Genomic DNA, 16,464 nt, shown 5'->3' with positions numbered 1-16,464 from the left:
TAGCATTTACTGGAACATGTGGATTTTGGAACAGTAAACACCAAAACCCATGTTAACCCCAAAACCTTGGACTATGGGCATTTACCGCATGCACATGCTTCTCTGGCTACACATGAGTCAGGTAAACTTTAGTAGGTAGATGCTGCAGCAACAGGCAACCAAGACCCAGAGCTTGTTGGGGTGCACTCTGTCTCTCCCTGCTATACGTTTCGCTGTCCTGCAGATGGACAGCCGGCCTGCTGCAGGGCATCACTACACACGACCCTGGCCTGTACCCGCTGGATACACTCGCAGTGTGGAGGAGGGTGAACCTGCAGTATGAGCACAGATCTCATTCATGCTCTTGAATCCAGGTCTTCAGTACAAACCTTCACTAAAGACAGAGAGCTGGACGTTCTCTTCCCTCATGTTGTGAAAGAGCTTGGACATTGGCACTGATTACTTAAAGTGTCGTCTGTCTGAGTAGTGTCCACGATTCAAGGGCATGGCTGGTGGCGAGGCTTCTTAGTGAGTGAAATGCTTGACTTTCAGATCATGTGTTTCAATACCTGCAAGATCGACCAAGGTGTGCACACTGGGTACACTAGTACCAGTACATTTGTTAATACTAATAACTGCTAATTGTGGCGTTTGGAGATGGCAGAACCTGTGCTATTTAAAGTCGGGTTGTGGGTGGTACGTAAGTAATGCTTTCTTCTTCACATATATTGACAATTCTTTTTATAGAAGATAAGTGTGAGAAACAACCTCATAAAAAAACATTGTTCCGCACTATCACTCCCATTTTACTTTTCCATATGTCAGAGTAAAAGTAATTGTTGTTGAAGAACATTCCATCTCACAATGTAATGCATGACCTGACACCACCACAGAGCCCCGCTGACTGCCACTTGTCTTCTAAAAGAAGTGCTAAACCATTCAAAAATAAGCAAAGGCGAAAACAATTTTGGTGGCGTAAATTAGACTTAGAGTACACTGTGTTTGGACTTGGAATGCAAGGTTAACCCTTCAAGCGTACGTGAACCACTTGCATAAGCCAGAATGATGTTTACTTGGACAAGCAATGGACATACAGTTTATCTTTCTACAATGACAGTGCACCTTATATTTCAAAAGGAACCTGTAGATGAGGTGTTGTCACGAATGTCCCATTTTTCTCTTGCAGGTACAAGGAACCTTCTGCGAAGCCGCTGACTGTTTCTCTGAAGAGGAGTGGAAGCTTCTGCAGGACTGGCAGAAGGAACTCTACAGGAACGTGATGAAGGAAATTCACCAGGCCCTGATCTCACTTGGTAAGGTTGCTCCAGTGACTTGTGTCTCAGGATTCGACATCTATTTAGCAAATCCCGCCATTGCTATTGCCGGAGCTTTCGAAATGCTTTTGATCGGCTGCCTTTGTGGCAAGCTGGCCCTACACACTGAGGGTTGTGTACCTGAGGAACAAGGGAGTAGCAGGGGTGTCTGGTTCATGGTGCTCAAAGACGAGGTGGAGGGCATTGGAGAATGGGGCCGTGATCGCGTGGACGTGTCTAGTGAAAACCGCTGTTTGTGGCCCAATGTAGGAGATGGGCATCAAAAAAATATATATAACAGTGTGCAGAAAATACAACACAGGATCTTCCACAAAAGAGCAATTAAATATGACATAAACATGTTGGATAACGGTCGAAGGATGGGTGAATCTGGTCATATAACAAAATATCGTGAACAAAAATATTGAGTGATACAAATATTGTGTCAAAAATAATCTTTACAAAAATATAATGTTCCTATACTTAAAATGTGCTTAAAATGTAAATGACAAAAATATTGTGTCATAAATATCATGGAACGGAATATTGATCAAAAACAGATAAGGCTATAGTTCTTAAAAAATAATTATTGACTTTAAAGTAACGCATTTAAAATAGTTAAACATAAATGAATATAAAATAAGTAGTTTTGAGCAATAAGTTAATTGTTCATATATCTATGCAAATGTATTACCTAATTAGGGGCCTCATGTAGGTAAATAAATTTTACCGGTTCATAAATACCGAGCCGTACCGAATCGGTAAATTAGAACCGGTAAGTTATATGTAGGTAAAAATTCGGTAACAGTTACCGATTCGGTAACATTCGGTAAATACGAATCGGAATTCACCGAATCGGTAAATACCGAGGTGGTATCCACCGAATCGGTAAATACCGAGGTGGTATTTAGCGAATCGGAAAATACCGAGGAGGCTACCACCTTCCCTTAACTAAGTAGCCAATATCACAATCATGTCATGATAGAAGGTCTCTCAGGCTTGAATAGGGGACCCCATACCACAAAGATCAGCTTAGTGAAATCACATCACAGGAGCATCAGGAGTCTCCTCGCAGGAAGGCTCGTCTTCGGTATGAACAATAAACATGATGTCTGAGCTATGAAAAGCACCAACTGTCAGGTATGTGCAGCTGCGCGTGTGCCATGGCTAAATCGTGGGTCGAACAACCTAGAGTGGAAAACATGCATTGTGTAACATTCCAGACTGTGTGTCACAGCATGTACAGACCAAGGTCGCTGCGCAGAGCTTGGGATGGGAACAACAGAATGCACTCGTCTGAAGGAAGTCTAGAGTCAGCAGTTTATTCAAGAAAGAACATGTAAACGCAGTGTCGTGTGCAAAGACACAAATATGGCTACATAACATTCAACGTGGTTATGCCAACTGAACAATGCATGTACGTATTCAGGGAGAACTCACTACACGCCCCCTTGAGCGAAGCAATATGTAATAGGCAAGAAAAGAGAGAACGCAGAGTTCAGTTTCGTCAGAGCAGAACAGGGCGTAACCAATGCAGCGCCAAAGTCCTACAGTCCAATTAATTGCAGCATACAATTCCAAAAAACACAATGCAAGTATAGTAAAAAACTCAAGCAGACCATCAGGAAGAGAAAAACGAGAAATAAAAGAAATAAATGTTGCGCCAGGGTGCTGTCCAGTAGCACAGGCGCAATGGACGACAATCCAGTTAATCCATGAATGTATAGGCAGCATATGTGGCCACGGCTTCCAACAAGCAATCGTTTCCAGGGCCACTAAAAGTCTCAGCCATCCAATTGAGTAAAGAAAAGGAACATACGTGTTCTCCAACCAACGGAGCCTCCAGCACAATCAGAGGGCACCCGGAATGTTCCTCCAAATAGCTCATGGACAAGAAGTCGTAGGCTGCCGCTGAGATGTCCCAATTACCCAGGATACCATGCGCCGCTCCACACGCCATGATCCGGACACCAGAACAGGACAACTCGTGAGACACTAAGGGCCGCATCAGTCGATCGAAATCCGGCACCGGAGACACCATGTTGGTCAAGCACAAATCCAGAGGCCATTCAAAGGGACAATCCAGGCAGTGTAATACAGGTTGTACGCAGGTGAAGTAGGAATACCTGAAGGATAATCCATAAGCCAGGCTCAAAGTCGCCAATGGCAAAGTACCATAGAAGTCAAGCATCCTATCACGAAGAAGATGCAGACGGGACAGGTGCTCGTGTGGCACAGAAGGAGCAGCCATTCCGGAGTATGAAGAGTAAAAGCAGCACACCTGCCACCAGCGCCAGAAGCAGCGGAGCACCTCCAAAGATGCTCGAGAACAGTGAATGAACAAATGCCGGAATTACACCAAAAATAGTTTGGAAAGAGGTCACGAGACCCGAGCCCCACATGTTAAAAAAAATTGAGCCAGGCCGGTCGTGGACGAGGCATTGATAATACTTTGGATCAAAGAGCCGAAATGCAGGGGGAGGTCAGTATTCAGAGGCGCCTGTTCCTCAGTGCGCGTAGTAGCAACGTGAAGGACAAATATTTCACGAGAGGAAGTCAAAGGCACCTCTTTGTGGGACAATGGCGCTCTATTCTACTCAACTTGTTGGACTCTGCTTTCAAGGTTGGAATCGAAGGCCAGATGGAAACATCCCGCCGCCCATGCGGGGGTGGAAAAAGAACAGTATTGCAGCAGACAACTTCATGCGAGACAGTTATGTACGGGATTACCACTCACATCCCGCAGCAAACTTCATGAATCATAATTAAATGAATACCGTTTGCAAGCACAGTGAAAGAAGGTGTAATCACAGGCACTGGGATACCTCGTAGGACCCACGCCAAAATCGGGGCTTGTACATTGCATGCGCCGTGTACTTGCATGTGCCTATTGTCTCATGTATGAATCCTAGAAGTGAGAGTGCTAGAGCTAATATCTATAACGGCTTAGGCCTTCTCCATGTTTGCTTGGTCAATAGCTCTCAGTCTGGAAGCCGCCTCACTGTGCGACAACTTGCAGACCTCGTTGTAAATAGCATACGCGCACCTTTTGGTTCTGCCACCCACGGGACCATTCACAACATCATTCCATTCGGTATGCACATTGATGGAGTGGGTGGACTTCCTGATCCTGTAGATGTGCTCTGTGTCAGCTGGTGGACAGAGTGGGATGTGTGTCCCATCAATGCAGCCAGTATAATGGTGGTAGAAATTCCTGAAGGAACGGGACAGGCAACTCTGGGATACACCACCCACCGCAGCTGTCACCACCTGAGAAATGCCGGATGCCAGCAGATGTGGGCTGCAGAGCACCTGCACATGTGGGGGTATGGCGTGCGCCCTTCTTATTGGCTGGTCCAGGAGTGGGTGCGGGTCCCTGATTGAGTCCATGATGGTTTCGGGGTGTAGCCTGTACCTCTCATGTATCTCTGCATCAGTCAGCTGGAATAGTGTGATGCGCTGTCTGTGGATGCGTTCCTTCCGTCGCCAAACCCTCAGTCCTGCTGCCTGTAGACGTAGGCGCCTTGCAATGACGTACATAGCTGCCAGGGTGTCCACGCTGTTGCATTTTGGGATTGCTTAGCTGCACTGTTGTTGGTTACCACCTGCTTTCAATCCGTGTTAATTACCGACTCTTATTTACCGATTTTCTTGGATTTCTTAATTACCGAGTGCTCCTACATGTCATTTTAATTTTTACCACTTCATATTTACCACTTCATATTTACCGATTCGTTAATTATGTATTCGGTAACTATGAATCGGTATTTTAGAATTCGGTAACTATGAATCGGTATTTACCGCCTCATATTTACCGAAAAGTGGTTTTTGGACTCCTACATCTCACTTGTCTGAATACCGGTCGGTAACGGCATATTTACCGAAAATCGGCCGTTACCGACCGGTATTTCGCTACCTACATGAGGCCCTAGGTCTCCTTTTCCATAGAAAGAGCGTTTTTTGGTGTGCTAATAACTTTGGCCCCATTGGACGAATCTTCCCAAAACGTTCCTCCCAAAAGGTTCATCCACCTCAGCTCCTTCCTGGAAAGTTTCGCGATGATCCGTCAAACGGGGACAAGGTAAAAAGGGGGGTTCCCAAAACACAAAATCCTCATGCATTTTCCATAGACGTCTTTAGACGGGGCCACAGCAAAAACTGCTGAACGGAATTTCACCAAATTCAGCAGGAAGCAAGATCTTGGTCCTCAGATCGTGCTTTTTGTGATTTCGTGTAAACCTGTTCAGTAGTTTTTGAGATTTTGGTTAAAAAATAATTGTATATTTTGGCAGTTGGGACCGTGAGAGTTTCGAGAGACTCTTGCAATAGCGCCAGTTTAAAAATAGAGCATTCTGATTGGTCCTGGGAGCTTTTTTTTCCTTGCGCCGTCTTGCTCCTGCAGGAGTTCGACTCCTGCAAGAGCGAGTGCTCTTATTGGCTGCCAACAACATGTGAAAAATTATGCTGGCTGCCATTACAGGACTCGGGGGACTTAGTTCCCTGTCCTGAAGGTATAAAAAAAAATAGAGACATGGGGGCAGGATAGGGCTACCCTGACCTCTTAGGCCCCATGGGAGGGACCCTCCCGCCCCCGGGGCCAAAAAGAAAAAAACAAAAAGGCAAAAAACTGCTGCAAGACTCTCTGGCCGCATTTATATATTATATGATTAAATCTTGGACTGTGTTCATAAAGGGGACGGGACTGCGTGACCGCCCTCACGGAGCCTCCAGAGGGCCTTGGGAGGGCACGCCAAGGGCCGAACATATTATTGATGGGGAAGTGGTACCTGCAGGCCCCCTCCCCAAGCCATCGGAGGTCCTGGGGAGCCCACCCCAGGCGACAAAATCATTAAAGAAGGGGAGAGAAGCCAAGCCGCCTCCCTCCCTGTTCCTCGAGAGGCCCCAGGTAGCCCACCCCGGGGCGGAAATTTTAAAAAATGAGGAGCAGGGCTGCGCATCCCCCCTCCCAGAGCCTCTAAAGGCACGGGGAGCACACCCCCAGGGCAGGCTCATAAGCTATGTCCCTGGGAGTCCACCCCCAGGACATAGTGGTTTCCCTGTGCGCAGCGGTACGGGTATGGAAACCTGTGTTTGCTCTCGCTTGGGTGGGGCATTTTCAAAACTTCTGCCAGGTGGGAGCAAAGGCCAAGTCCACTCCCAGCGGGTGGGATCTTAAAAAATGATCCCACTTGCTGGGAGCAGACTTTTGATCTGTTTCCCTGCCCGCAGTAATGTGTGAAGGAAACAGATCAAAAGATTGCTCTCGTCCGCTCGCAGGCAGAAGCATTATTAGCTGGGGGTTGTATTTTTGTATGGTAGTTCGGTTGAAGTTGATATCAGTAGAGAACTGAGTACTGTAAACAGTGTTTACTCTATGGAGAACGTTTACTTTATACCACACTGTTTGCAAACAATGAAACCTTCATGAGAAATACACCACAGAGTATTAAAAAGTATCTACTAAGAACAGTGGACACTCTTTGCAACACTTGTCAAAAAAGACACTATTTGCTAAAAAATAACCAAGATCAGAAGGTGCTGAACATCATACTACCTGCACCCTTTATACTATGGTGAAAATGTTGCAGATTGCCCATCTTCTTATCAAAACCAATCGCATGTACATTGGTTAGTACTGAAGTACTGGGATTTTAAAGCCCAGCGGTGCAGGGGAACACACCCTAAGACTTCGGGTTCTTCCTGTTTCAGACCTACAGAAACACAGAGTCTTCTAGGTGAAGTCAAAGATCGATTTATTGGCTGCAGACCAATTACAGGTATCCGAGAAGTACAACACAATGTATGTTCTCAGGAGACTGCTTAAACTTACAGAAACGGGCTTCTCCTTAAATACAAAATATCATGCTTCAGGCACACATTCCTTGTTTTACGATATGGTCATTTACATGTATTCATTACAAACGAAAAGGCAGAGTCATGATGACCATCCCACATTCCAGTTAAGCCATCCCACAATTATTCACCCAGCGAGGCTCAGATCCCACATCAGATATCAACAGGCCCCAATAAACACGGGCATCTCCTGTTTGTAAAACAAGCCATACAGCAGGAAGAGTCAGGTGTGAAAGAGATTAGCCGGTGGCTTGTGTGGGATGAAAAGGCTTTATGGTGTGTCAAACCCTGATGCTAATCACAGGTGGCCGTAGGACGGGGAGCTCGTGAGACCGGACTGACCTGGGGCGGTGGAGCCAAACTGCACAGGTCACAGAGAAGTCAAACAGAAGGCACATGTGTTCTAAAGGCCCGTACTTGTTTGTAATGTGTAGCCTATGTGAGGGCAACCATAAGATGGCCACCGCTCCAAGATGGAACCCACGAAGTCAATGTATAATATCGTAAACACAGTGTATTAATCGATAAAACGCTATACAAAGCACATGTATATACTGCATTGGTCATTCGCGGTTTGCTGATACCGGAATAGACAGGGGTGGGGCCCTGCCTCCCACGCGGTCCCAAATTTCAAAGTACCACAGACCCTCCTTTTGCCCTTACATGGGCAATAACTATACTCACATCAATCCGAGTCTAGGTCAATATTCATGAAGTCATGGAGATGTTGCTGTAGCATCATCCTATTACTTAGCTCGTCCCTCGATACAGGTTTCCTTACACATAATGTAGCACAGAGGCCACATATCGCAGGAGCACACTGTATGCACAGACAGAACAGGAAAAGGATGGCTAAGATCATTCCAATGACCATCTTCCAACCCCAGGCAGATATCAGTTCTCAGAACCACCCCACCAACGACCAATCTCCTTTATCCACATGTATGGATTCAGATATTTTATGTAGTTTGGAGATGGCCTGATAAACTGTTGGAGCGTTATCTGGTATGAAAATGCAACAACTAGATTGGATAACCTTACATACCCCACCGCGGTCTGCAAGTATGACGTCTAGAACCATGCGGTTCTGCAAAGTCATGAGGCGATCCGCTTGGAGCTCAGCTGTCAAATTACCAAGGGCACCAGCCGTTACATTAACAGTGGATTTAACCACACGAGTCAGTTGTCTCAGGTTCCTACTATTGACCATCGGTCCCCAAAACGGTAGGAAACCCAAAAAGAAGTCTCCAGCTTCCTGACCGGCAGTATCCTCCTTACTAATCACGCCTCTTACAACTCTGGTCTTGTGAGAATCAGAGGCAGCAGTAAATGTTGGCGGTAGCAAGTTTGCAATATAACATGTGCCCGAGAAATCAGGGGGCAACCATGTATATGCTCGGTCATTGCAGACAAAATATGTACCCTTGGCAGCCAAAAACGCAGGGGAAAACTGTGATGGAAAAGTGTACGTTTCAGTACAGTCACTATTCCCCAGTTGAGCTCTTGGATTCTGACCATTACCTTGTAAACAGAACCGACCCATGTGGGGTACGACCCAAATTGGGGATGAGATTTTTCACTGCCTTTCACCCAGACTAATACTATACCCGGTCGCGTTCCACCCTACATAAGCTCTCAACTCTTCTTTGGGAATAGATGAGTATACGTCGATATCTCTGCTCATATCGGCAACTCCTTTCATGAAAGCTTTATTATTTGTGCTAGGTCTGATGGAACGCGGTTGTCGCGGGGAGTAGGCATCTAATGCAAAGAGAAACATGGTCTGGAATGCCCATGACGATCCATTGTAACTAAACGGCAGCACTAGATAAGGAATACCTTTGTTAATGGTATGTGGCATTAGCCCACACACCCAGCAATTGGTTGTATTCATGACTAGTTGGTGCTGGTGCAGGAGCTGAATAAACGAGTTGTTTACAAACTCTGATCGTCTAGCTTGTTCGTGTTCAGGCAGAGGGTGGAAAGAGTGCAAGGAAGCAGTAGGAGGAGGTATAGGCTGTACAGTGGGTGCAATGGGCTCTTGAGAGGAGAAGAATACAAATCCTACAGTGAACACCATCATACTACATAGTATAAACAAACATAATAATACAAAACGTTTGCTCCTCATTATTTTACATATTTTCGCTTTAAAGTTCATTTCCTCAGTGAGTCTCTCCATCTTAAAAAACTCCATCCTCTAATCGTGCCGCTCGCGGCGGGTGAGTATCTTCTGCTAAGGGGTACGCCTGTCGGTCCAGGGAATGCCCTAGACCAACCAGAACCGTTGACCTAACGTCTTCGGCCTGTACCCCAAAGTCTTGGCACCGCGACCCTGCGGCTGAACCCGGATGGTGGTTCGAAAAACAAAAATCAAAAAGTTCTTCAGATGGGAGAGCTATAATATCAAAAAATAGTAAGGGAAAGGAATTTTTATTTGTCCATAGGCCTTGGTCTCAGGTTGTAGCGGTTTCTGCCAGATACTGTCTGGTCTTGAAACAAGAGTTCAGGCTCTGTAGTGTCCAACCGAATTGACGGTGGCACAGCTTCTTGCAAAATATCGTCACTCTCTTGTTCTGAAGTTGTGCCTCTTACGCGTGCATCACTAAATGGTACAAAACGGGGTACAGTGTCAGTTTCAGAGTCAGCGATACCCTCCTGGACCCACTGGTCATATGGTAGAGGCAAAGGGATCCACTTGCAGTGGGCGCCGTGAATCCAATTCTTCTTCCCTTTTACTCGAACAGCTGACCTTGTCGACAGAAGTACGAGGTGAGGGCCAATCCAACGGGGCTCATCGTTGCTCTTTCGCTGGAAGTTCCTCACAAGAACCCACGTGCCAGGGTCGATAGGGTGTCCTGGAACTTCAGAGGCCTGGGGAGAGTATCATGCACCTGTTGGTGTAAAACACGCAATTTAGCCGTCAATTCATACAAATAATCAAGCAGTACTGGATGTTCGATTTCGCTGAATTTCGTCGGTCTTGGCACACCCCATACATTGGCCGGGCGGCCAAAAACCACCTCATATGGACTAAGTCCCACTCGTGAATGCACAGTCATTCTGGTGGATAGGAGTGCTAAAGGCAGAGCGTCAGGCCATTTAAGACCGGAGCTCGCCTGGATTTTGGCCAGTTTTAGCTTCAGAGTGCCGTTGTAGCACTCTACTAATCCAGCTGATTGGGGGTGATTTGCAGCGTGAAATTTTTGCTTTATCCCTAATCCCTCACACACATTCTTCATCACTCGACCCACAAATTCACTCCCATTATCACTCCACACCATTCTTGGCATTCCAAACCTAGGGAAAAATTCTTTAAGGGCTTTGGCTGTGGATAAAGCAGTGTTGTCTTTTAGGGGATATGCTTCTATCCATTTTGAAAAAGCGCAAACAACAACCAGTACATATTTCAAGTTGTTGCACCTTTCCATGTGGATAAAATCTAGCTTCAAAACTTCAAATGGATATGATGGAGGCGCAAAATGACCAGCTGGAGTTGGGGTTCCCCTACCAGGGTTGTATTTCAAACATACCATACAATTCTTGACCACATTCTCTGCACACTTGGGAATTCCAGCATTCTGCCATACTGGAGCCAACAACTTACAGATTCCTTTCATACTGATATGTGCCATTCCATGTGCCATAGTAACCACTGGAAGCACATATGCATCGGGTAACAACCATCGCCGATGTTCTGACAAATCAATCCAACAACCATTCTCATCCAATTTACCCGTGCTTTCTCTCCACTTGCTCAACTCTTTCTCTGTGGCTTCAGCTTGAAAGGACTTCACACTCTCTATCGTGTTTTCACACATTCCAACATCATTAACCCATCTTGCAGGACCTGCAACATACATTCGAGTCTTCACATCTTTTGCTGTTTCTTTCGCGATTTCATCAGCAAACGCATTACCTCGACCAACATCATCAGTGATTTTCTTGTGCGCACTGCATTTCATAATCGCAACTTGTAACGGTAGGGTCAGTGACTCAAGGAGGTCATTCACCAACTTGCCATTCTGAACTTTAGCTCCATGCGAAGTCAGGAACCCACGTTCTTTCCACAATCGCCCAAAACTATGAGCCACGCCAAAGGCGTACTGGCTATCAGTATATATGTTCACTTTCATTCCTTTAGACAACATGCATGCTCTTGTAAGGGCAATTAATTCTGCTGCTTGAGCCGAATTATGTGGCACACGTGCAGTTTCAACAATCGTGTGCAAAGTCGTGATAGCATATGCAGCAGTTGTATCACCATTCGGAAGCTTGAAGCACGAACCATCCACCCATAAGGTACCATCACTCTCAGTCAGGGGAGTATCTTTAAGATCCACTCTCCCTTTCGTCTCTTCTTCTTTTCTGAACAGACAATCATGTTGCTCAATCTCATCTAGGTCTGCTGGAATCGGCAATAATGTAGCTGGATTCAACGTGTTGCATCTCTTTATGTGTATATGATTTGCTAACAGTGTCAATTCATATCCTGACAATCGCGCACTAGTTAAGTGCTGTGTCTTGGTCCTGTTTAACAATGTGTCCACAGCATGTGGAACCATAACAATCAATGTATTATCCATTACCAGTCCAGCAGACTGTCGAATAGACATAGCTGCTGCGGCTGTAGCTCTCAAACAACTTGGCAATGCCCTCGCTACCGGGTCCAAGGTTGACGAAAAATATGCGCATGGACGCGGTCTGTCGCCAAAAGGCTGTGTTAATACTGATAATGCGCAACCATCTTTTTCATGAACATACAATGTAAAAGGCTTGCTGTAGTCAGGGGTACCCAACACAGGTGCTGAACATAATGCATTACGCAATTCCCAAAAACTTTTCTGACACTCTTCAGACCATGGGATAGGATTCGGTGTGTCTTTACATGTTAGTGCTAACAAAGGTTTTGCCAGCAAAGAAAAATTTGGTATCCAGTGCCTACAGTATGAAGTAATGCCCAAGAAAGCACGCACTTCTCTCTGTGTTCTTGGCACGCTCAATTGTGCAATGGCTTGAATTCTTTCTGGGGTCAGTTTCCTTCCCTCCTTCGATAAGAGATGACCTAAGTAGGTCACTTCTTGTCGACAATATTGCAGTTTTGAGAGAGACACTTTGTGATGGAAGGCAGACAAATGACGCAACAATGACAATGTAGCTTCTTTGCAAATCTTTTCAGTATCCGCGGCGATTAGCAAATCGTCAACGTACTGAATAAGGATAGCGCCACTAGGTAAAACAAGTGCATCAAGCTGCGCTTTTAAAGCCTGACTGTATATTGATGGACTTTCACAGTAGCCCTGGGGAGCGCGTTTAAAGCGGAAGCTTCGACCTCCTAAACTGAAGCCAAAAATGTCCCTGCTCTCCTCTGCAATTGGGATGCTAAAGAAAGCATTCTTTAAATCGATCACTGAGAACCATGCAGCGGAGGCTGGAATCATAGTTAACAAGGCAGTTATATCAGGGACAACTGGAAACTGTGGCACAACAATCTTATTAACCTCTCTAAGATCAATCACAAATCTGTAAACAGGTGGCTGTGAAGGGTCCGTTCGTTTTAAAATAGGTAAAACAGGACTATTGCAAATGTTGCCTCTTGTCTCTTCAATTACACCCTTTTTAATCAAATCACTGACAATTGCTAACAACGCTTTCTGACCTTCATTGGAGATCTTGTACTGGGGAATACGTGGCAATCTGACATTGGCTTTTAAAGTGACCACATATGGCGGTATTTCCAAGAGACCCACATCATTGGGACCAGTAGCCCAAAGGACATCCGGAAGGGATGACAATTCAGGTGGCATTGCATTCTTAGACAAATACACCCGGGAAATCACTTCCTTACCTAATGTAAGTTGTACTCCTGAGGGAGAACAATATAGCGTCGCATGCAATCTTTTTAACAAATCTAATCCTAGCAAATTTTCACCACAACCTGTCGTTAGGATGAGGGGTGCTTTTAGCTCACAAGGTCCAACAGAAAGTGGCATAGGACTAGAAATCGGGTTTCTAACTGGGGCGCCAGAAAAACCTACTGAAACATTCATTTCGCCAGACAAAGGCGCGCCAGGGAGTTTTGAATGCATAATTGAACTCTTTGCAGCACCAGTATCCAGCAGAAAGGGCTCTGTTACACCCGCTGTAGTCACCTTAACATACGGTCCGCTCTGATCCACTGGTACTGAAACAACTCCCTCTCTCTGTCTATGGCTGTCCTAGTAATCATTACCTTCCACATTTTCGTCTTCTGCATAATAATCATTATTATAGTACTGAGCTGTATTACCAGTAGCATTGGCTTGCTGATCAAAGCTATTTATCGTATTTTGAGGCGGAAGAGGACGCGCGTTCTGGGGAACATTTCCACGCCCTCTACCTCTAGAAGCTTGCTGACCACCTCTACCTCTTGCGCCATACGCATTATTAGTACGCTGCAACAATTTAGGACAACTATACTTAAAATGACCTTCCTCTCTGCAATATGAACATTGATTGGGACCTACAGGGATACGTGGTTGATAATACCCATTCATTTGCTGGTTATTCTGAAACTGTTGGGGTTGCTGATAGATACCTTGGGTTTGCCTATAATTATTCTGTCCTCCACGTGGCGGGTAAGCCTGCTGTAAAAGGACCTTCATTTTCAGTTCTTTCGTTTTCTTATCTGTTCTATCCTTCTCGTCTTTATCTCTATTTTCGTAATAATGTGCAGTAGCCAGTATTTGCGCTGAAGAGGAAACAGCCCAAGAACTCTCTGAATCTTTTAATTTCTTACACAACTCGGGTAGTAGATTCTGCACAAATTTATCAACAAATAACCGTTGGCCACCTTCAGTACTCATGTCTTGACCACTGTGGTCGATAAACGTTTCTTCAAACCTTGTAAAGAAATCGGACACTGTCTCATCTTTCTTCTGCTTACATGCTGATAGTTTATCCCAATTCACGCGCATCGCGGGCATTAAAGTTTTCATGTATGTAATAATTCTACCAGGGAGGTCTGCTACCAAAGGGTCAGGCTTCGCACCACCAACTTGGCCAGCGTCTGCAGCAATAATATTAGCCCATGTGCCCCCTAGTTCTGCAGCATGATCCGTATTACGAATGGATCCTCATAAAGGCTGTGGAACAACATTCCCGAACAACATATCTATGTCAGCTAGATTCATGACACACGATTCTGCAGTTTGTGATAACTCCTTATAATATCCTGTAGGGTTTTTACGGGGGTCAGGCAATGTCTGCTTAAGCGCTAACACCTCAGAACGCTTCCATGGGACATGTACCCAAACACGCTGAAAATGTGCTGGAGCAGCAGCAATACCTCGAGCGGCATCAGCCGCAACGGCTTCCTTCCATACCGGAGGGACTTCTCTCATAGGGTATTATCGCACTTTTCCCTTTTTCCCCACAGGGAATTCCTGTTCGAACAATGATTGCTGACAATCGCCATTCCTAAAGGACAGTAAAGTCGCAACCGCTTTATCTACATCGGGACCCACAATTGTACTTGTTTCAAAATCAAACCGCACTCGACACAACTCCTGCGGGTTTGGGTTTGAACCATGATCCTCCAATTCCTCACAGAGGAATTCACACATTTTGTCAAAGACATACCTCTGTTTTGGGGCATCCCATTGGTGGAAAACGTTAACAACTGATTCCACATTATAGAGTGAAGGGAAACCAATCCACCTACGTGCCAGATGATCTAACACCTCCTTCTCTTCAGGACCAGGCAGCTGACTACGCAATTGCTTACGTTGTAAACCAGGGGTCACACTAGATGACCCAAAGAGAGGCGACATTAAACTAGTAACTACATTAGCTAGACGTTGTCGTGCTGAAGGGGAAGTTGAGGCGAAAACGGGGGGATAGACAGAGGGAAGAAAAGCGGATTCAGATACAGGTACCTGGGTAGTGTAAGAAAGAGCGCCAGGGGAGGCAGCTGATGTGCTAGGCAAAGTCGCAGGAAGCGCGGGGGCAACAGGTAACAAAACTGGCGGCCCTTGAGAGGGCTGCACTGCAGGGATAGGAGCCAGCTGAGGAGGAGCTGGCGGTTGTGAGAAGGCTTGCGGCATATTTACTGGAGGCTGCACATTTACGAGCTGTGGTGGCGCTGTGGCATTTTGCGCATACGGGGGTGGCGAACTTAGCAAATGGGACATTAGGGAGTCTTTCTCTTTCTCTTTTGTTTCATCTTGCACAAGGGGTGACAAAACAGGGTAACATTTATCGATCCCTAGTTTGCGCTGTCTATGTAACTGCTCATTCATTTGTTCCTCCTCATTATCTTTAAATTGCACAGCTGCTTGCATCATCGACATACCTCTTTCTCTCATATTCCTTTTCGCTAGCTTAATTTCCTTCTGTTTGGCTTCCTTTCGCCATAGGCGGAAAGAATCAAACATCGCCGGCCGGGCTTTCTTTTTAAACAATTTAACTTCCAAATTATCTAAGATATTTGTATCAAAACTACCATTTTGGGGCCATTTTAAAACACCGTCCTTTCTGGTGTATCGGATCCATACTTCATTATATGCAATGGGGCCCACGCCATGTTTTACATAAAGCTCATAAGTTTGAGTTCCAGTTGGAGGAACCGGACACGAATCCTCCAATTGGGAATCCCTTCTACAACCTAAACAAAACAATCTTCCAAATACACTAGAACCAGGCATCTTCGCTTACTAGTCTAGTTTCAAACTTCAAAGGATTATCGAATACGATAGTCTCGTGAATACACGAGTCCTCTGGCTTTGGCACTTGCAAGCTCCAAATCAAAACGATCCCGAAGGATACCTAATTCCCGAAGGATACCAAACAAACTGGGAGACGCTCCACTTATACTTAACTGAATATCGATGATCGATGGCGTCACCAGAAGACTCTCTCGATTGTTTCGCTCTACCAAAATCGTCAAGGGTCCAAAACAGGGCGATTAATCAGGGCAGCAGTCCTTCGTAGCCGTCGGGACGCGGAGAACCTCGCAGAAAAGACTTTCGGACCACGTCGACATGCAGGGGTCGATGAAGTGGCGGCCTTCCTCCGGAATTTCCACACGAAGCTCCTCACGAACCTCTGGCTTGGACTGGTACCACTGAAATCACCCCACGTTGGGCGCCAACTGAAGTACTGGGATTTTAAAGCCCAGCGGTGCAGGGGAACACACCCTAAGACTTCGGGTTCTTCCTGTTATAGACCTACAGAAACACAGAGTCTTCTAGGTGAAGTCAAAGATCAATTTATTGACTGCAGACCAATTACAGGTATCCGAGAAGTACAACACAATGTATGTTCTCAGGAGACTGCTTAA

At 45.7% G+C, this 16,464-nt stretch overlaps 1 protein-coding gene across 2 annotated transcripts in view; it reads left to right on the top strand.

The window, feature by feature from the left end:
- LOC146797214 (zinc finger protein 212-like) overlaps positions 1 to 16,464 on the top strand; it is a 149,218-nt gene that overhangs the window by 43,721 nt on the left and 89,033 nt on the right. For both annotated transcript variants that reach the window (XM_085624172.1, XM_085624173.1), the window contains exon 2: positions 1,166 to 1,292. In XM_085624172.1, coding sequence (XP_085480298.1) covers positions 1,166 to 1,292 — 127 coding nt within the window. The remainder of the gene's footprint in view (positions 1 to 1,165; positions 1,293 to 16,464) is intronic.

The sequence above is a fragment of the Triturus cristatus genome, chromosome 9 (genome assembly GCF_964204655.1).
Source record: "Triturus cristatus chromosome 9, aTriCri1.1, whole genome shotgun sequence".
In the NCBI taxonomy this organism is placed as follows: Eukaryota; Metazoa; Chordata; class Amphibia; order Caudata; family Salamandridae; genus Triturus; species Triturus cristatus.
The sequence above is the reverse complement of the archived record's forward strand: the minus strand, read 5'-3'. Positions and strand labels throughout refer to the sequence as shown.